The sequence below is a fragment of the Lygodium microphyllum genome, chromosome 6 (assembly GCF_053477565.2).
Source record: "Lygodium microphyllum isolate KBCC chromosome 6, Lygodium_microphyllum_v1.1.10, whole genome shotgun sequence".
NCBI lineage: Eukaryota > Viridiplantae > Streptophyta > Polypodiopsida > Schizaeales > Lygodiaceae > Lygodium > Lygodium microphyllum.
Window position 1 is genome coordinate 152,266,040 of NC_141140.1, and position 23,348 is coordinate 152,289,387.

At 38.5% G+C, this 23,348-nt stretch overlaps 1 protein-coding gene across 2 annotated transcripts in view; it reads right to left on the bottom strand.

Annotated features, from left to right (window-relative positions):
• Positions 1-11,124, bottom strand: part of VIP4 (leo1-like family protein) — a 71,130-nt gene extending 60,006 nt beyond the window's left edge. For both annotated transcript variants that reach the window (XR_015691181.1, XM_087680302.1), the window contains exon 1: positions 10,802-11,124. Coding sequence is in view for 1 of the 2 variants with exons in the window: in XM_087680302.1 (XP_087536428.1) it covers positions 10,802-10,906 (105 nt within the window). In the remaining variant the exon portion in view is untranslated. The remainder of the gene's footprint in view (positions 1-10,801) is intronic.
• Positions 11,125-23,348: the final 12,224 nt, after the last annotated feature.

The following is a 23,348-nucleotide window of genomic DNA, read 5'->3' on the forward strand; positions in this document are numbered from 1 at the left end:
TATTAAATTAATTTTCAGAATATTAATTCTAAAAATTAATGTAATAATCATCCAAGTGCTCAAAATATTAATTCCACCAATCAATAATTAAATTGGTTGGGTCAATTTGTCTTCCAAGTATCCTTGATTGGTATTCATTAATTAATTAATGCCTAATCTCTAATGTCACTGATATTAGTGGCCAATAAATTGGTCCAAGCCCACATCGGACACCAGGTACCAACTAGTACCTGTCAAATATAACTTATTACAACTTTTTCCTTTGACGCCCATTGCATCCTCAAAGTCCTTGGCTTATTACCATGAAATAACTACCATATGCATCACATGCGCTAAACAACCTTGTGCATTTAATTTATATCTTAATCAAATGTTATCTGCAAGATTAGAGCATCTCAAAATTTCACGTCCCCGTGATAGCAAACTACTCACTTTGGTCGTGTAAGATAGAGTGTATCCTTGATACCTTCAATCTTTGGAGTTTGTTACCCACTCTATTCCCGGTCTAATAGAAAATCCCACCATTGGATCATCGATGGATCGTGTGACCTTATGGGATCGGCTCAACTATAGAGCCCAATCTTTCCTCTTTATGAGCTTATATGATTCTATCCCAATGCATATGCACAGGTTGTGGAAAGCAACAAAAGTATGAACAAAGCTTGCTTCTTTGTACCATCAGAATATATTTTGCCCACCGAATTACTCTTGAGAAGAAATTACAGATGCTCGTCGTTGATGATTCTCCTTCCATGAAGGATCATATCAACAAGTTGGAGGATATGAGATATGAGTTTGTATCCATTGGCAAGATGATCTCTTTCGAGAATATAGCCATGATTCTTTTGACTCAACTACCATCTCTCCAATTTAATATCTTCTACACCAACCTTCTTACCTCAAGGACCCGTCAGAAGCTTCTATGGGAGTATCTTGCCCTACTTGCTTTAAAGCATGATGAGCACACCAAAAAGGTTGCAAGTGGATCCACCTCCACCAAAGCTTTTGTTGGTAAGTTTAGAAGGGGGGAAGAAGAAAAAAGGGAAACCACAAGAGAATTCTTCAGGCTCCGACTCCGACTTGGAGAAGCCTAAATGCCCATATTGAGGAAAGGGGACACATCCAACGGACAAAAATTGAAAATACCCTCACCTTCATCCGGGAGCAAAGAATGGAGCTACAGCATCCGAGTCTTCTGCCTCTACTCCAATGGTTACCCATGAGCCAATGTTCCTTCATATTGTTTAGTTGGAGGAGCCTTTTTCAGTTGGTTGCCTCATCTTCTAAGAGACCTTGGCTGGTTGATAGTGGAGATTCTAGTTATATGACTCCACGAGGTGATTTATTGCAGAATCTACACCCTTTTGAGGGTTCCATCATTGTTGGTGATATTGTTTCGGTGCCTATTAGTGGTGTTGGCACTTTGCCTTTGTTTCACGACCGCGCTTTGAGTCCCCCTTTCACAAGCCCTTTATGTCCCAAACTTGGGCTTTCCACTCCTCTTAGCTTATGGCCTCACTAGACTTGGTACCCAAGTTGTCTTCACCAAGTAGGCCGTTTGTATTACCCTTTTGAGGGTTATATCACTGTTAGTGATATTGTTTCGGTGCCTATTAGTGGTGTTGGCACTTTGCCTTTGTTTCGCGACCACGCTTTGAGTCCCCCTTTCACAAGCTCTTTATGTCCCAAACTTGGGCTTTCCACTCCTCTTAGCTTATGGCCTCACTAGGCTTGGTACCCGAGTTGTCTTCACCAAGTAGGCCGTTTGTATTAAGGATTCTTCTACAGGGATTGTTATCCCAACAAGTTGATAGAAGAGCGAGTTTTATAGGCTCCATTCCCTTCTCTTATGCAAGGCCGTTCGAGGCAATTGTCTATTGCTACACCCATTCCCACTTGTGCACCATCTATTTCACACACTTCTTCCCATCCCCCACCCTCTTCTCTAGTGGTTCCCTCCATCCCTTTCAAAAGGGGACAATCTCAATGATGCAACTATGGATTTCCTAGCCCCTAGTGCTTCAGAGGAAGCAATGGACAAAGAGGACAGCAAGAAATGGCAAAAAGCTATGCTATAAGATATGGAATCTCTAAAGAAGAATGGTACTTGGGATTTGATGCATTTGTCTAAGGGGCAGAAAATCCTACCTTGCAAATGGGTTTACAAGATGAATGTCACTTATGGTTCATCACTACAAAGCACGACTTGTTGCAAAAGGGTAATGTAGGAACATGGGATTGACTTTGACAAGATCTTTTCTCCTGTAGTCAACATGACTACTTTGCGAACTATATTGGGCTTCATTGCATGTGAAGATATGGAACTCATACAAATGGATGTAAATACTACTTTCTTATATGGGGATAAAGATTCATGGGAGCAACCATCTTATGAATAGCCTAACACAAATCTACCACCACCTTACAATGATAGAGAATACAAAGAGAAAATTAGCATCCCAAAATTCAAAGGAGACAAGTATTCACCAATGGAATGGGAGGAGTGGATAAATAAATTGGAGATGTAGTGATGAAGCACAATCTACTATGCAACCCTTCATCTTAAAGGCTAAGCCAATGCTTGGTGGAAATACATAAGAAAGATTAGAAAAGAGTTTTGTCACTTGGGAGGACTTAAGTAGCCAATCTTCTTGCAATACAAGGACATTCATAGCCTAAAAGAAGTGGTAATTAAGAATCTTAATGCCAAAGAGCTAGTGATGACTGCAGGAAGTCTACTTCATGGTATGTATTCACCTTCACAAGGGGAGTAGTTTCCTGGATCTCCAGAATGCCGAAAAGTATTGCATTGTCTACTACAGAGACAGAATATGTGGCTGCCCCATTGAGGCATGCAAAAAGGCTTTATGTTCTTCACGTTGTCGTGCCGCTACGCGGACATAGTGTGGCAAACTCTAGACTGCATCGTCATTCGGCTTTCTTATTGATCTAGAGAGTCAATGCCATATTAGTCATTAGTGTCAGTGTTCATAGTGTGGATGGTTTAAAAGTACTAGATTTTTGAACAAGTTTAGCCTATTTTTTATATTATTTCTTGTAAATATCCAAAAGCTATAGACAACTTCTAGAATAGGATGACACGTAAAAAAATACAAGTGGCTTTCAACAATTTTTTAGGGATTTTATGCAAAAAGAAGGATTGGCGAAATCATGTGACGCACGATCACAGTTTAGAGGCAATAAACAGCACTCCAAACTGGAAGAAGAAGGAGTGATCTGGGAGAATTCTGACCAGGCGTCTTGGTGTTTTACCTCTCTTTTCGGAACCAACGGAAGCATCAAATTGACGATCTAAGCAGCACACATGAAGCTATTGTTTTATGCACGTTTTTTATCTACAAGAGATTTATCTTCTAAGAATGCAGAAATAAATTGACAGTCTTCACCTCTATGAGTATTCTTTTACATCTTCTATTTCTTTAAACCCCTTCTCTTCCGTCTACTTCTCTCCTTGAATCTCCCTTCACCCTACTATCTCTTACTCCCATGGTAGACTTTCAACCCCAAACGCTCTGACAGTGGTGAACCCGATGTGAAAGTCGGCAGCAGGTGTGTAAAGATGGGAGATTCTACAAGTTCAAGTGGTGGTGATGCTTTACAACGGATGATTACTTTGTTGCAACAACAACAGTAGCAGTTGTTGTTATAACAGCAGATGCAAACTCGGTAAGAAGCAGAAAGAATTGATTCCTTAGTTATGAATGCATTGCAAACAGTGGAACACGAATTGAAGCAGTTTAAGGGTCAAAATGTTTCAGCCTTCATCTGGTTGTATGAAGACAAGATGATGTTTCATGGGGTACCGCAGTATGCATAGAGTCAGTATTTCTCCCGTTTGGCCATGCATGCATTGCATAATCGGATTGATGAGTTACATAGAAGAGATGCTGATTAGGCAGCTTTTAAGAAAACTTTGAGAGAAGAGTTTTCCCTGGAAAATGCAAGATTGATAACTAAAAAGACATTTATAGATTGGATTGAAAAGCCCAATTAAGGATTGGCTACTACAACTTTGCTCCTTGAATTTGAAAGTTGGTATCCGCAGTTGGATACCGATGAACAGCAATCATTGGAGAGTCAGAAAATTAATTTGTTTCTGAAGACTATAGATCCTATCTTGCAAGAGAAGCTGACTGATTGTTTAGAATATGCCTCTTCTGAAACGAGGCTGAAATCAGATTGGACTAATGTAACTGAGGGAGTGCATATGTTGATAAAGAGAGAGCGGATGAAATTAAGATGGGGTACAAGCACCACACCTGTCAGTGCTCAAAAGTGGGCTGAAATTGCAGCCAAGGCACCTGTAGCTATGGCGGAATAGCCGGCTATACCTGTTGATCCGGCTCTTAAAAGTAATGTTGTGGATGAATTAATAAAAGACATGCATGATTAGAGGCTAAATGTGACAGAAATCAATGCAAATGTCAAAAAATTAGATATCAAGGTAGAAGAGAAGAGTCAGGCAACAGCCCAAAGACCATATAAAGAAGGATACAAGAGAATATGCATTTGGTGTGACAATTTACAGCATGAAAAGCGAGACTGTATAGCCTACCGTAAAGCGAAAGTGAAAGGGTTAGTCTTTTGAAAAGATGGCAAAATACATGCAACAGAAACTGGTCTTCCAATAGAGCCAAATTTTGGAAATAGTAGCATGCAAAAGAGGTTGGAAGAGATGGTAGCAAGGATAGTATTTGTTGCCATAGATGCAACCACATATAGGTTGAGAATTGAAAGGACCAAAGAAGCTCGTAAAGGAGACATAGCTGAAGTAAAATCTAGCGTTTGGATACAGACATTAGATTGCATGAAAAAAGGAAAAACAATAAAGCCTAAATTGGCTAATGCGAGTCAGAGTACACAAGGGAGAACAGGATGGAGTGCACCACTGGATTCATTTTCAGCCTATACTTATTTGGCTGAGGTTCATAATCAAGAAGCTCTTGTGAAAGAAAAGAAAAAAAGAGATGAGGACATTGTTGGTCCTTCCTCTTCATGCCCATCTAAACACATAACACAAAGTAAAACGAAGCAGCAGAAAGAGGTTGAAAAAGCCATACTTGAACATGTTATGGGGAATGCATCTCAAGAGAAGAAACAAGAAGGGAAGAAAAGGGGCAAGCAGCCCGGTTACAGGTTACAATCGGATCTTGAGACTACCACAAACCTTAAAAAGGTCTTGGAAGATCGCACACTTGGCAGTAGAGTAGAATTCACACCTGGTGAAGTTCTTAGAATTGCAAAGCATGAATTTCATGATGCAATCATTGATATGCTGAAACGAAAAAGACAGTTTAATAGTGAAGTTTTGCAAGCATTGATGCAAGTTGACAAAGACATAGAGAAACAACTTCAAAGGGAATATGACGATGCATGTAATACTGATTTGGAGCAAGTTGATGCTGAAAATGGGTTAAATGGAAGTGTAGACAACAAGCTTGTGGCTGAAATTGGTCTTATGGGCAGAAGTAAGCATAGAGAGAAGGCTATATATAATGGGGATGTCTATCAACAAGTACATGAAGAAAAAGATGCTCATTTTATTCCAAGCAATCATCATTCACGAACGCATTGGGCTCGTGCTACAACAGAAATAATTGTTAAAGTGGGAGAAAGAGAGACGCATTGCATAACTCTCTTGGATCATGGTTCCAAAATCAATGTTATGGCACGCGGCTTGTATGAGAGTGGAGGTTGGCCGATTTTAATGTAGATCCGAGATGGCGCATGCGGACAACAAACGATTCATCAAGTGATCTTTATGCTGCTTATTCGAATGTACCCGTGATTATTGGAGATGTTAGGGATAAATATAATTTTTTTGTGCAGAATACATGTAGTTATCCGGTGATTTTGGGGCAGCCCTATATTTCGAAATCAAGGCTAGAAACAAAAGCCTTGGATGATAGTTCTTCATATGCTCAGGTTCAGAGTAAAGACAATACAAAGGCGGTACAGTTTCTCACAGTTTGTGTGAATCATCCCCGCAATCGAGATAGACTGCGTGATAATCCCATGCCACCTAATGCACGAGAGTTTAAGGGTTTTTAGACAACACTATCGTAAGTGGAGACTATGGCAGTGCCTCTAGGAAGATAATTATACTTCCAAGAAAGGGGGAAACTGTGTTTATGTCTGGATTGCAAGAATGGACAGCATGTAGTCTTGGCAGTTTTAAGAATATTTCAACCATGTGCAGGGCTGAAAAGAAATATGTATGATGGGTTGAAAAAGAGTTAAAGACATATTGTTTGATGGCTGCAAATAAAGGTATTTCAAGGTTGGTTGATGTTGATATAGTGGCTGAAATTTCTGCAACAATTAATGCTGAAAACAAGGCAAAAAAAGAGGTTATTTATGTTGACACTTTAGAGATGTATGAAGTCATTCAAGATTTTGCTGAGTATGAATGTTATGGGCTACAAAACAGGGCTGAAGCAAGGGTGGATACAAAGTACAAAACAGTTGCAAAGAAGATTAAGTCTTCGGCTCTGCCTTTACCCTGAAAGTGATGGGTTGGCTGAAAAAGTGACTCAACAGCCTAGTTTATGGGATCCACACGGAGTACGACGTAAATTTACAGTTGAAACTTTACAAGAGCTGAAAATTGGTGATACAAGCTTCCTTTTGCCTGCAGAAAAAGCTTGTTTCTTGCAGATGTTGGCAAGTCATGGAAAAACTTTTGTGTTTCAACCAGATGAAATTGGATGTGTTGATCTGACCATAGTTGCACCTATGGTAATTTTTACAGTACCTCATGTGCTATGGAATTTAAAGCCCATTCCAGTGCCTCCGGCATTTTTGCCTAAGTTGCTAGAGCTTTTGAACGAGAAGATCAGAGTGCGGATTTTGGAGCCTTCTTCAGCTCCATATTCGAATCAGCAGTTTACCATTCCAAAGAAGATTGGTGCTTTGAGGTTTATACAGGATTTACAACCAGTGGAGATAGGGCTTCTCAACAACATGTGATGCAAGAGTTTCATGAAAGTTTATGGGCTGGACATAGAGGAGTTTGGGGCACATTTGCCAAGATCAAAGAGAAGTATTGGTGGCAAAACATGTATAAAGATATGGAGCATTATGTGAAATCATGCAATGACTATCAGATGTATTCCATGGTAAAGCATAGAGATGGATTGCAACCGACCTATCCATTGTCTATGCATTACAAATGGGTAGTTGATTTGCTTACCATGCCTGCAAGTTTATGAAATATGAGATATCTTGTGCTTGCACGGCAAGATTTAACAAATCAAGTGGAAGGTCGAGCTCTTAGTACAAAGACTACTCAAGCAGTTTGCAAGTTCTTATTGGAAAAAGTCTTTTCCAGGTATGGTTGTGTTGGTAAAGTGGTTGCAGTAGAGGAGAATTGGATGTAGATGAGACTCCTGACTTTTTTTCACGATTGGATATCAAGTTGGCCTTAATTTCTACCTACAATCTTGAAGCAAATGGCAAAAGTGAAAGAGGTCATCAACCTATCATTAAGAAATTAGCAAAGTCATGCAAGGGCAGGATGAAAGAGTGGCCAAGAATGTTACCCTTTGTTTTATGGGCTAATAGGACCACTCAGTGTGCAGTTACAGGGCATATGCCTGCTAAATTAGTATATGGACAACAGCCAATCATGCCTATTGAGGAGACTATTGCTACTTGGAGTGTTCTACCATGGGAAGAGGATTTGAATAGAGAAGAGTTGCTGGTCCTACGCATTAGACAGTTAAAAAGAAGGCCTGAAGACATTGAGACAGCCATGAAAAAGCTAAAGACTACAAGGATCAAGAACAAGAAGAGATTTTATAAGCAACACAAACTTCAACCGCGAGCTATACAAGAAGGGGATTGGGTGTTGGTTTATGATAGTAGCTTGGAAAATCAGCATAGTGCCAGTCAGAAGATAGCAAAGCGGTGGTTTAGTCCATATATGGTAAGGTTTGTTTTTGTCAATGCTACCTATGCATTAAATGAGATGGATGGAAAAGGATTCCAGTGGCTTGAAAACATATCAAGCTCTTTAAACGTAGGGAGTCTTCAGCATATGAGTTAAAGGAGTTGGATACTAAGCATGAACATGAGAATATGGAAAAAAAAGAGGTAGAAAATAAAGACATTGACATGGCAGAGAATACTTCTTCTGACACTACAGAATTACAAGACTTTGGCACATGCCGAAGGATGTGCAGGTTAAGAAGGGGTGGATACCATGCCGCTATGTGAACACAGTGTGAAAAACTCTAGAGTGCATCGTCATTCGGCTTTCTTATTGACCTAGAGAGTCAATGCCATATTAGTCATTAGTGTTAGTGTCCGTAGTGTGGATGCTTCAAAAATACTAGATTTTTAGACAAGTTTAATCTATTTTTGATATTTTTTATATTATTTCTTGTAAATAACCAAAAGTTATAGATAACTTCTAAAATAGATGACATGTAAAAAAAAGCAAGTGCCTTTCAGCCATTTTTTTGGGATTTTATGCAAAAAGAAAGATTAGCGAAATCGCGTAACGCGCGATCGTAGTTTATAGGCAGCAAACAGCACTCCGAACTAGGAGGAGAAAAATGAGTGATCTGGGAGAATTCTAACCAAGTATCCTCCTATTTTACCCTCCTTTCAGAGCCAATAGAAGTATCAGATTAGCGGTTTGAGTAGCAAAGAGGAAGCTACTGTTTTATGCACCTTTTCTGTCAATTTTATCTCCCTTTCGGAGCCAACGAAAGCATCAAATTGGCGGTCTGAGCAGCAGAGAGGAAGCTATTGTTTTATACACGTTTTTTGTCTACAAGAGATTTATCTTCTCAAGATGCAGAAATAAATTGACAAGCTTTACCTCTATGAGTATTCTTCTAAATCTTCTATTTCTTTAAACCCCTTCTTTTCCGTCTACTCGTCTCCCTGAATCTCCCTTTACCCTAGTGTCTCTTACCCCCGTGGTAAACTTTCGACCCCAAACGCTCCAACAACGTCTAGTAGAAGAGCTTGGCATTACTGAGACTCCTATCCTCCATTGTGATAGTTAGAGTGCTATCATGCTAGTACGGAATCCTGTCTTTCATGCAAAGACAAAGCACATACAAGTAAAGTATCACTTTATCAGGAATGTACTTAATAGCAAAAGCATTGACCTTGTCAAGGTATATACAAATGATAATCCTACAAATCTTCTCACAAAGGGTCTTCCAACTGAATAGTTTGCCCATTGCCCCACAAATTATGGGAGTTGGATAGTATATGTATTTCAGCTTTATACATATTTAGACTTAGTTGATTCTTTTCTCAACCTTAAGGCACATTGCCTTTAGCTGGGTGGTTATTAGAAATAAAGGGCCACCGTGTCTTTTATACATGGTCAGGTGTAAACACATCCTTAGCACTTGTACTTTAGTACCTATCACAAAAGCCTAAGAGATTTACAACTCTTTTGTATCCACACGCCATGCATCTCACTCTCCATTGCTGCTCACTCTTTCTCTCTCTCAGTTCACATTGCCATTGTTGAATATCAAACCTTCACTCCGTATAGCCCACTACAAAAACCTAGGATTGTAGGCATCCCTCCAAAGTAAAACCAATTCTTTGTGTGCCATGATTCCTATTTTCCTTATTGAATAAAGCATTCACAAGCACATTGCTCATCTAGAATCCCAAGCTGCTACACAATCCATACAACAATTACCCTCATCTACCTCTTCATGTACCTACATCAACATCCTTGATTGTGGTTGTGTATATTTCAGTCTAGCTTTTGTACAAAATGCTATCACAAGTCAAACAAACAAGCCTTGAAAGAAAAAAGGTCACATAGGAATGTCCATCGGCTTTGATTGAAGGCCCATTGGCAATCCATTGTGACACCTTTGGCCGCCTCTGTAAACTTGGTAGGCCCTTCAGCAATCCTAAGTGACACACGTGACCCGATGCCTTGGTCTCTTTGGGGTGGGACCTTTTGGGTTAGGGCCAGATCCTTCTTTCACTGTCAATCACCCTATTTGGGCCTAACAAGGGGTGTTTTGCTACTTGAATCGCCTCATTATCATATCTTTTTGGGTATTTTCTAGCTCTTAAAACAGCCAAATAGGCAATTTTGCTTTTTTGCCTTGTTGATGGGTGTGCAATCTGGTAAGGTTATCCCTCCACTACTAGCTTGAGACTTGTAGCTGATTTGCAAGACTTGATTCTATATGCAGGTTTTAGTCATCTCATCCAGTTCTCCACAAAGCCACAAACAATGCAATGCGAATTTTTTCCAGCAAGAAACAAACTTGGTTATTTCATCTAAGATTTTTGGCCCCAGCAGGTTGCAGTTTGACTCTCAAATGTCATTTCACTGACTTCTGTCAAAAAACCTGGAAATTCTGCCCATTGTTACCGAAAGTCAATATATTTTTAACTTTGAAGCAAGACCGACTATACCAAATTGCTTGTCTAGAACTGGTTTTTTGAGGAGAAATGGCATCATGCATGTATAAGGACTGTGTTCCTGAGTATGGCAATGTTCTGTGTACAAGCCTCTGGTCATTTTTAGGTGGTGCACTCTTATTGTAACAGGCTAAAATCCTTGTGATTTCTCTTTGGTCGATATAGAGGACGAACGATGACAGTGAATTTGTCTTAGCAAACATGGCATAAACCAAAGGATCAGATCAAGCACTCTGCTAATCTTATTATGATAGGTAAGCTCAATGGCACAAGCGGCTAGTCAACCAAAACCCTACCTGCTGGCTCAGCAAAAGCATAACATTCGAGAAATTTGCACCTGAAATGGAAAGAGAGAAAGACTTACAGAGTAGGCGGGGCGCTCCAAAGCTTCGGGATCTTCCTCTTCCGAGTCCTCAGACTCTGCACCAAACAAGGTCTCCATCATCTCGTGCCTCTTCTCTTCCCCCATTTCTCGTCCAAAACACAAACGGCTGCTATGGATTGTGCAGAGACAAGCAGCTTCGCAAGATCAAAGATCGATCGATCGATCGATCCCCCTACTGACGCTGCATTGAGACGCTTTAGGCCCCTGTCACGCGTAGCAGGCCTTTGGTTCGCAAAGCTAACCAATCAAGGGTCTATTTCGGAGTCGCACGTTAGTTCTCCTTAAGACAAGACATGGGAGCTGTTCGGGGGGGGGGGGGGGGGTTTGTTGGTTTAGTTCTCCTTAAGAGAAGACATGGGAGCTGTTCTCACGGGAGTTTCCAAAAAGGGGGGGAGGGGGGTTGAGTGGGTGGGTGGGTGGCTTGGGGAGTTTTCTAATTCAAATTTCGAAACCAGTCCGACGCCACACGGATCAGTTTCCAATTTTTACATTAAAAACCCCTCTCTCTTTTGAATACCTCCCCTGGCCCATTTCTTAAACAAAAACCTTCTCCTATTTTGGAATTGACCTAATGCCTTTGCCCAAGAATAGGCATGGTAAAGGGTGTGAGTCAGAGTAGGCCCACCACATGAATAAAGTACATGTAGCCATGGGGAGGGAGGCAGGACTCGGCATGGTGCCTTCCCTACCCCTTTTGCTCCTTCTATTTATATGTTTGTACTCAGCTCCTCTTCCTGCCAACTTTTGTGAAACCCATCTCCAAGTCTTGTGTGTCAACTCACGTTATGAGTGCATAGTTTTTTAATTTATTGTTGCAGAGGAATTTTGTTTCTTGTATTTATTATATTCATCCAAAATTGGTTGTGATAAATAGATATCGGGCTATCTTCGTTTGAGTGCCATACTAATGAACGAAGTTACATAGATGCACACATAGGTCAGGAAGAAAGGTTGGTCGTCATTGAGGCTAAATTCTCCCTTTGCTATGGTCAAGTCCTTGGATGTGACTTGTGTGTGGATGATTCAATCGCCATGAGAGAGTTGTTTCGTTTATTATTTTGGTTTCTTGTGATAGTCATGCTTTTGTGGAATACACCTTGGGAAAACATAACAATAGTAGGAAAGCTTCTGCATCAAATATGTCATGCATGTTATCTCAATTTTGTTGCACTATTTATTTGATATGCTTCTTTGTCACCTTTTTTGACATTCTCTCACCTTGGCAACCCCACTTTGATATTATCATCCTAGACTTTCTCGTACCTGTGACAATTGCTTCATTTAACATGCTCTAACCTCAACAACAATCAACCCAATCTTCTTATCCCATGGCTTCATTTGGTTGCTACATTTTCTCAAATAAGTCCAATATGAGATCACAATGCAGAATCTTGTGTGAAAGTATTTATATTTGTCCCTATCAACTTAATGTTTTCATAGATGATCCCCTGATGTGCATAATTCTCTCATGTCTCTCAATAAATATAGTCAAGACAAAAATTACCTTTATATTTCAATGTTTCAAGTAAAACATGTGTTGTGCATACTGCCATTGTGTTTATGCAAAATAAAAATTAGTGAAGTGAATCACCCATGTGGTTCTGAATATGCAGAAGTGCCATTGAAGACAATCAAAATCGAAGCAAGGAAGTGTTGTTACAGTAATACAATATAACAAGAATCTAATCAACTAGGTGTGGGCTCTTCTTCAACTTCTATGATGATACATGCAATTTGTTGCCTACATGCCGAAAATAAAAAAATTACTTAGATGGAGTTATGACTGCAATACAAATGTTACAAACAGGAAATGTAAATTCTACAAATCTTACGTGATGCAATTTAGAACATGTGGATCTCATTTAAATATTGGTATATGAAGTATTTTTGCAATTACCAAAGTCTTAAATGTCAACACTTCATATGCATGTGTTTTTATGCCACTCTTATATCGTGTTGGGTAACATTCTGAGGTTTATGCATTTAATGGACAACCACCACTTCATGTTGGTGAAAGGACCATGTTTCAATGTGTCTACAAATGTCTTTCTTGGTTATGTTAATGTCTCTATAGAATGAGACTTTAGATACTTCAAGATGTTACACCGCAAAACCTATGATTCCCTAACACAGATGACATGATCTCCAGAAAATCTACAGTACCAGATATATGGGCTACCTCCCTGGGTACACCTCATCATCAACTCCCTGATGCTAGCAACATACGAAGTGATTTTCATTGACAAACAATTGAGTGACGTGAGCTTTCATCTTAAGAGGATGGGTTGTGAGTATGAGTTGCCCTCTGTATTTATCAACAGAGAGTGAGATAGAGGGTGGGGTGAGTGGCCAGTCCTTTCCCTTCAACTCAAATGAGAGGTGAGCTGTGTGGAATGGAGGGTGCATCTAATCACCCTAAAAATGTCTAATACAATGTGTGTGGACTAGAATACATTACAAGAACATGCATGAACTCTTTATGTGATAAAGAACACATGTTTCACATACAATTTATTTATTTATAAACATGAAGAGCAAGAAATTGTATTGTACCACCTAAATGTTACATGTTTCTTGTCAGATTCTTATTGTCAACTCAAATAATAAGATGTCTTCACAAGAATGGTCTCAAAGATGACTTTGACAAGCTTGATGACTCTTTTGTGCCATCATCTCAACTTGAGCATGAGAGACATACTTCTCCATGTGTGTCTACTTTTGTGTCACCAAACTTTTTGTGACCAATGCCATCCTACTCTTCAAAGATTGCAGTTTTTATAGTAAGGCTATTTGGCCTTGGCTTATGTCTGGAGGCCCATTTGGCTTTGGACTTCCCCCTTTGACTGCACCATGGCCATGGAGAGGTGTAACCAATTGCACATTCCCAATTACACTAAGCATGAGCATCCATGCTAGTAATGTACCACTCCTTTCTAAGAACGAAGCTGATTCCATTCTCCTCTCCATGACACCATGGATCGCCATTCTCTATGGATGGTATGCTAGAGAATACTAAACTAGTGAATATCGCACATTACAGCATCACATTTGTTGTGTGAACCCAGAGCTTCATTTTTCCATGTGCATAGGCCAACAGCGAGAAGGTTGGGGATGGTCGATAGCACTAACTTCGTCCCCCCCCCTGAAGGACCACTTGTTGCTCTCAAGGGTGGGAGCGAGGCTCAAGAAACATCATCTACCATAAATCCTTGAGAGCATATTTCTAATGATACTTTCATTGCCATGGAGCCAAAGGCACAAGAGAGAGAACCCTCTGCTTGCTACTCTGATAGTGACTTTGAAGCTGCAAACTTAGATCCTTGGGATTTCAAAAAGACCTTGGTCCTCATCAATGTGAAGCTAGACTTAGATGACTCGATCAAGATTGGCAAAATGCTAGCACACATGAGAACTAATGGTTGAAGGTGGGAATTTGTGGCCAAGAAATGCACAAACACAACAAGAAAATGCAAGACAAGTTGGAATTGAGTACATTGAAAATGGAAGATGATCCATGACTACGAGTAGCAAACTCCTTTTGACCATCCATCGTGCTGGCACATATCATTAAGGGAGAAGAAGTCTAGAAATTTGCCAATCTCATTTGACACAAAAGTATATGATGGCATAGAGAGCTGTATAGGTGGCACAAGGCATAGTGGATCGTGGAGATGACGTGATTGACACCTCCATGAATACAACAAGTGCCTATACTAAACTTCAAATTGAAATTGTTGAAGATTGAGTATATAATTGCATGAAAAGAGCCTCACTAATAATTTATCATTTCTTGAATCACCTCTTGGACACATCAAGAACCAATGAACACACCTGAGCATGGTGCATTCATCCTTTACAATGCAGGCTCTACTATTAAGGAGCTAGTTGCAATAGACGATTCCTTCACGAGTAGGCACAAGCAGTGAGAATATGAACCGTACAATGCTATGAAGAGATTTGGAAGACACCATGAAACAATTAATGGATTAGTTCTCAAAGGTAGAGGAGAGGCATGCAACATGGGAGAGGGAGGCCTTATAGTCCACCATTGTTATGCAAAGGGAGCACTTGAACGTCAATGACCAGGCATGTTGATAAAATGAGAGGGACGCAAATGAGGTTATGTGAGAGCTTACTGCCTTGATTCATTTTCTTTATGAGGATACCACATCCTCCAATCACTAGTGTAATCCCTAAATTGCAATGTCAGTTTAAATGTTGCAATTTAAAGAATTATGCAATGTACTATAGCTATTGAATTGAATGTTGTTTGAAGTTGTTGTCATAATTTTGCAATACAATGGCGTACCTTGGTTCTTTTGCACTAGAGCAAGAAAAAAACTTAGGGTTGTGTTATGGTTTATAGTATAAGCATGAGTGATAGATCACTAAAAATATAAGAGAAGACGTGCATAAAATTCTCATGCATGCATAAGAAAAATGTGATTAAGAACAAGAATCTCCATGACATAATATGTCACCCATTGTGCTACCCACCACATGGCAAGCAAGGTAGTCATGCTAAATCTTAGCACTATTCAAAGTTGCATGCACATGCAATGGATAATCATTGTTGGTCAATCTCACACATTTATGATTAACCATTTCTTCTCCATCAATGCATATATTGTTCAATGCATAGCATGTTGCAATACATTTTGCAAGAAACCTTGGGGATGGCCAATATATTTTGCCATTCAAACTGTGCCAACATTTTTTCAATTGACCAAAAATGGGCCATTAGAGTACACGGTGTGATAGATATTGTCCACTATGTGCTCGTGCATAGAAGTCAGAATCATGGAACACATGACTATCATGTGTTGCCCCAGCCTAGCCAACATAGGCATCTAGAAAGTGCATGTCCATGTCTACAATGCTCCAAAAGGACATGGAATAATTATTGTGTCTATCGAACCAATTACTAGCACTGACACCACGGGGCTTGTCCATATTCACTTGGGTTACATTCAAGGTCCCACAATAGTTTGGCAGTCCCTTGTGGAGAAAAAAGCCATCTTTTGTTGTGCCCATACTCTTAGCATCTATTAGCCAGTGCACAAAGCACAATGTCATCCACAAACTTGCACATTATCTTAGATGTGATTGATTACCCCATCCTTAGGCATTCACCAATCTCTATGTATCGTGTGTTGCACATGGAGCAAAGCACACTAATGGCAACTATCTTTTCTATTGAAATTATTATCTTGCATATAGATCTTGCATCAAGCTTGAAAGTCACAGGAACAAGATAATAGATAATCAAAAACCTTCTTGAACCATCCATTTTCCCCATTCATGGCACAAACATAGAAGTTCCACCAATCAATAGAATGAGGCTTCACATAGAATTTCAACAGGGGGAACTTTTCACATCTTTCCAAGACAACTCATTGCATGGCCCTCATGATCAAGAGGATGCATGAATATAAGTACATGTACTTTTTGTGATGGTATGACATGGATCCTTGTGTCTGCATGCTATCCATTCCATATTGTTAAAGTCACCATCGTCACCTCATCAATACATATTGAAAGCATATTTTTCCAATACATTCCAATACATGTTAAGTACAATGAAGCACAAAGCAAGGCATTTTTGCAATGCTACATTGGTTTTTTTTTTTTTTGTGCCTTCCATTGCCACAAAGAAGTAATAGCTTTAGCTTGCACTCTTTAATTCAACATGGTTACTCGCATTGCATCCACTTTGTTATAATGGGGAAAGTCTTTGCAATTTGTAGGCTATTTGTCATTTACTACATGTAATGTTAGCTTTACAAGATTTAAAGTAGAATGTGTAGGACATTGTTTGTTGAAATTTTGTAATGCAACCTTATGTCTTGTTGCAAGAAATTTTGAAAATGTATACGAGCATGAGCATCATCAAACTATGGCATTAGAGAAGCATGTTTGTGTATTCTTGTAGTTTAGTATTTGGAAGAAGTGGTTGCATTGCCATATCACAATATTTGCAACAAAATGTAGATTTTCATGGAAGTTTTTGTAACATGTATCAAAATAGTATATTCAAGAAATGCATTCAATGAATCCCATTGCATTATTGAAGCATGCTACTACACCATTGTTGCATGGAGTCTAGGTGGAAGCATATTAAAACCAAGAATAAATTGCTTAGTTTTTGCATGCATGTATTTAGTGCATCCCTGTTGAGGCGGATTTAATTGTGTATCCCTGCATGAGAATGTTTTTATTGTCTGCATGAGATGCCTAATGAAGGATTGACATTGAATTTTCTCACATTGCATCCATCCATTGCCTTTCTTGTCAATAAATTGCATCATTTTGGCTCATTTGTTTGAGCATTGATTTTTTTAATGTGTCATTTCCACACTATCGACATGTTCCATTTAGATACAGACACTTCTCTAATAGATGGCTTCCTACCAATGAAGCAATGTGTTGCCTTAGGAGATTATCATGCCTGCCTCACACTGAATGATCAAAGGTTTATGCAAATCCATCTTAACTATTGTTGTACATTCAATAGTTAAGATCTTTAAATTTTTTCCATTGCTTTACATTGAACACACATGACTTCATGCCATACAATGAATCCCATTACATTATTGAAGTATAGTACTAGTGTATTGTTGTATGGACCTACCTAGATTCATATTCAAACAAGGAACAAATAGCTCCGCTTTTGCATACAACAATATAGTAAGATAGCCCCTTATGCATATTATTGTACTGGATTAATCATGTTTGAAGCGTCTTGCTCATAGGCACATATATGACCCCTCCATGCATGCTCAATGGAAAGTTTAATTGAAAAACGTAGAGCCTCATTGAAAACTTATTTGACATGCCCATCATTGAAAAAGTGCTAGCATGTTTTACTCTAAACAGTGTAGAGGTGCGAGTGCATCATGGCATGTGATGCCCAATGAAGTAATGACATTGAAATCATTGACATTGTATGCACTACCTTTCTTGATTTAAAAAGTTGCATCATCTTGTCTTATTTCTCTGAGCATTCATATGTTCATTTTGTTGCTTATGCATGTATGACAAATTTTAGTTACTCCTTGTTTCCATTCTCACCGAGGGATTCAAGATCCTCACACTCCTATAACAAATGGCATCCATGAAACAAAGAAATGTACCAATGCAGGGGATTAAACTACCTACTTATCATTCAAGGAGATGATAAAAAGTCTATGCAAATTTGTGTAGACTATGGATGCAAGATAGATGCTTCCTTCGAAGTCTATGGTTGGTAAGCTTTTGAGGTTGGTAAGCTTTTGAGGTTGTTTTGTAGGTCAAGTTTAGAGTCTTCCCAATTCCTATTACATCCATGAGCAATACAATTATTATGGCAAAGATTTTTCTAAGAAATTTGAAGAGCATCATAAATAGAAGGAGTCTCAAGGTAAGGAGAAAGTCGAAGCCTTGCATGGGGCTAAAAAATTGGTTCTCATGTAGGGCAAGGAAGAAAGCAAGGTTGGCAAGATTATGGAAAAGAAGAAAGAGGCTGTGGACCCGTCAGGCAAGCAAGCTAAGAAGACATTGAGGTAGGGAGCCACACAACCAAAGGATTGTAAACATATGGGCAATCAAAATGTAGCCCCTAACTGGGATAAGTAAAAGAGTAAGCTACAAAAAGTAAAAGCCCAGATGTCCATAGAAGTTTGCAAGATTTCCATTGGTGGACCAAAATATTACATTGCAAAATCAATGGGAATAAGGAGTTGTTGGAGGAGATTCATGCAATGTGTGAGGGATCTACTCTTCAACCTATTGGGTAGAGTTTTTGAGCTCCATTTGTACTATTGCTAGTACTACATGGAGATTTTTTGTCCTTTTTTGTGCAGAGATTTTGACAACCATTCACTCATGTAAGAGAGCTAAGATGCTTGGAATACACTTATCATTTATATCATAGAAGAAATGAGCTCGTGTTGCTCACTTACATAAGCAATAAGAGAGTGTGAATATAGATAAAGCTTAATCTATGGAAAGTTTATTGACAAAGTTCAAAGATCTTAAGGAGTAGTTGATTGTTGCAAATGGAATTTTGCCATGGAATTTACTTGTGCAAATCATTCTTAATGGTCTTCTTAATTCTTATTATAGTTTTGCGTCTAATCTCCATTTGATGATGAAAGGCCATCCCAATGCTTTGTCATTTGATAAGTTGGTTTCTATTTTGCTACAAGAAGAACAATCTTGACAAAATAGATTCTTTCTAGATTTTACAAATTAGGCTTTTGGAACTAGTCAAAAAATAAAGGAAAAGTTACATTTTCTACTAGTAAGTAGAAATTTGTTGATATTGTTCAAACAAAGAAAGCTAATAAGGATAAGAAGAATAATGATTGTAAAGACTATATAATGTCCTAAACTAGTTTCAAAAAAGGATAGAAAGAAATAGGCTGGCATGGTTGTTGCAAGTACTTATCCTTCTAATTCATAATCTACAAAAGTTATGTAAGATAACGAGTAGGAATTATGTGTGCAATAATGTAGTTATGACCCTTCCTTACATGATTCTTACATGTTTGTTGTGGATTCAAATGTGTGGTACTTTGATGGTGGTGCCACTAAGTATATTACCTTGTAACACAATTTTTTCGCTTTTCTTGAGTTTGTCCCTAAGGGTGGCACTGTCGCATGTGTCAATAACTCCTCTTGTCCCATTAAAATAGTTGGTAAAATTATATTGACTATTACTAATGTCTATACTTTCACACTTTTAGATGCTTTATATGTGCCAAAGATAAAAAAGAATTTGCTAGTAGTTTTTGTACTTGTCAAGTTTGGCTTGATTGCAAAATTTATGGATGAAATATATATTGTTTATGATATTGTATGGTGATGTAATTATTGCATCTAGTTTACCATGTTGTGGTTGTATAAGCTTTGAAAAATATGCTATTCCCAATTACAAATCCACAGGAAGTTTGGCATATAGAACTTTGGCATGCACATTCTAGTCATTTGAATTTTTCTAAGTTGTTGTGCTTGTAGAAATTTGACATGATGTCTTCATTGCCTATTCTTGAGGCACATATGAAACACATTTCTGAGGACTACACTTTGATCAAATGCAACATGCTCCCTTTCCAATGGACTGCTTAGTGAGAGTTGCTCTCAAACTGCAACTTGTACATAGTAATATGTGTGGTTCAATGCAAACATGTCTCTTGGCAATTATCTATAATTCATGATATTTGTTGATTATTACTCCAAGCATGCATGGGCGTATGCATTGAAAGTTAAGTCGAAAGTGTTTTTGCACTTCAAATAGTTACATGTATGGCTTAAAATCTGTCAAGATCTAAAGTGGGTGCTCTCCATTCTGATTGATGGGAAAGTGTATGTCTAAAGAGTTCAATGCATTTCTAGCTGAAGATGGGATAAAAATACTAGTGTGCAATGACATATGCACCATAACAAAATTATGTAATTGAGAGAAAGAATAAATCTCTTATAGATATGGCACTATGTTTAAGCAAGAGTTAAGTTTTATTGCATAGTTTCTAGCTTGAAGTTGTTATGTGTGTAGCTTATGTAGTAAACAAGCATTCCATATGAGTCTTGGCATGGTAAAAAGCCATCATTTGCTCACTTATGTGCTTTCTATTGTGTGGCTTATGCATTAATACGTACGCAACAATATAAAAAATTGGATGGCAAGGCTGTGAAATGCATCTTTATTGGTCACAATTCTAAAAGAAAATGTATTTTAGTCAATCCTAATATTGTCTTTGTGGAGGATGCTATATAGTGTTTAGTTTCATACACCAAAGGGATAGATGTACGATCATAGGTTATACATGACAAATTGTTGCCTGTTTTTAATGGTGGATAGTCTAATGTAGCACCAAATGAGACAGTTTTTTAGCCCATGTAAGTTTCTAATAAACCCATAGATCAACCTATTGCTAATACACTTGTTAATGGGAGAGCATATATTGAATAGTCCAAGATTGTGCCAAAATGGTTGGTGCAAATATTACTTGACAATAAATTGGATATAGCTTTGTCTAGTCGTACCCGTTTTGGCTCTCATAGTGCCCCTTATGCATCAAATTTTTGTGTCTTGGTTGTTTCTAATATGTGTGATGAGGTTGCGTTTGTTTCCTTTGAAGAGGTCCAAAATTCAAAAAATCAGATGGTTGCTTTATGCAATTTGAGTATGATGCTACTATTGCCAAAAATGGCACTTGGTTCTTATGTGCCTTACCCCCTTGTAAAAAAGGCTATTAATACTAAGTGGATTTACAAATTGGAATGTAAGCTTGATGATAGTGTTGATTGCTATAAGGTTAGACTTGGGACAAAGAGTTACACTCAACTAAAGGGCATTGTCTTTGATGAGACATTTTCTCCCACTTGTAGTGCCATAACAATTTGTAGCATTTGTGTACTAGTAGATCATAATGGTTGGAATGTACATCAGTTAGACATTAAAACTATGTTTTTACATGGTGATTTGCATGAAAAAGTGTATATATTTCTACATTGTAGTCTTGTTCAAAAGGCAAAGGGAAACAAAGTGTATAGATTGAAGAAGGCATTGTACGGTGTGAAGCAAGTTGCTTGAGCTTGGTACAACAAAATATGTTGATTGCATTGGGTTTTCAAAATACTCCAATTAATAGTAACTTATATGCCAGACATGAAGGTGATGTGTTGCTAATCATTGTGGTTTATAGCTATAATATGCTACTCACTCGTCTTAATGAGACGTGTATTGTTGATTCTAGGGTCAAGTTGAATTTAGGTTTTAACATGTCAGATTTGGACTTATTACATCATTAATTGGGCATTCCAATTAGTACTGTGATGGAATTATTGCTTTGTGCCAAACAAAGTATATAGAGATATTATCAAGAAGAATTGATATTGAGGATTACAAATCTATTGCTACTTCTATGGAGTCAAGTTTGATTTTGAGCCTTCATGATACCATTGCTTTGATGTCTTTCTCTACTAGCAAGTTATTGAATGCTTGATTTATCTATGCATTATGAGGCCTAACGTTTATCTTATAGTCTCACAAATGAGAAAATTTATGCATAGCCTAGGCACCAAGCATTGGCTTACAATGAAGCATATCTTTCACTCCTTGAGTGATAGTTGGCAACTTAGGTTACATTATCCCAAGGGGATCATTATGACTACATTGGTTTTTGACTAGGCTGATTGTTACAACACTCATGTATGCATGAGTGGTTTTTGTTTCATGCTCGGCATCTCACGAATATCATGGTGAAGCAAGAACAAGCCCATCATGGCCACTTCTAGTTGTGAAACAGAGTACAAAGTATCTTTCATAGCTATGACTGAGTGTGTTTAACCGAAATGCCATGTGGTTGACTTAGATGTTGGACAATCATATTTCACCACCATCTTCATTGATAGAGTCAAATGTCATTGATAGTTGTACAGAACCTGGTATTCCATGCTGATACTAAGCACGCCAAGAAGTATCATCATTATGTCAAGGAGAGACTCAGTGTAAGAGAAAATAACTTGGCTTGTGCTACATCAGGACAATCTTGTAGATCTTTTCACAAAGACTTTGCCTTGATAGTAGCTTGAATCTTTTTGCAAAGCTTTGGGCTTATTTCCTTTTGTGGATTTATCATAGTCTACCAAGCTTGGTACTTCCTTGCACATGAGCACCAAGTTTTTTTCACCACATCACCCCTAGGGGGAATTTGTTCTTAAGACTATAGTGGTGCTTTTTTAAATCTCTAGGAGGTCTTTTTTCATTCACCTTGTATATATGCCTATTTACTCTAGGGTATACTTGGTCTTTTAAATCTTCTCTATTGATACCTCTCAATACACTTTGTGTTGTGTGCTTTGGAGCTTCTTCTTCTCCAAGTTGCATGTGTACATTCTTGCAACCTTGAATCTAACAAGTGATTTTCGAGCCAAGTTGATGACGTTTCTTATACTTTGAGGGAATCTCTAGTAGGTTGCTTCAAAGTTGGCTGTGAGGCCTGTATATCCTATGGAGCATTAGGGACTTGGGCCACTGGGCATCAACTGCTCTACTCCTATAGGCTGTCTAGTTGGCTGCACAATAATAGGAGGTCCCTCTTGAAATATCTCCCTATGTACCTCAAGGACATGCTCATGCTGCTTATGCATTTTTTCCTCATGGAAAACAACATCATGGCTATGGATAACCTTCTAAGCCTACGAATCCCATAGGCAATAGCCCATCTCACATGCATCTCCATAACCAAGAAAGATGCATTTCCTAGACTTAGGGTCTAGCTTATTGCACTTGTCCTTGGGTACATGGCAGAAAGCCTCATGACCAAAGATATGTGAATGAGTATATGAGGGAGATTTTCTAGACCATACCTCCTCTATAACCTGATAGTCAATAGCAGTACATGGGGATCGATTTATCAATTGTACGACAATAGTAATAGTCTTAGCCCAAAATGTTGTGGCAAGCCTACCTGGCTAAGCATACTACAAACTTGCTCCTAAATTGTCCTATTCATGTGTTGAGTCATACCATTCTAGTGTG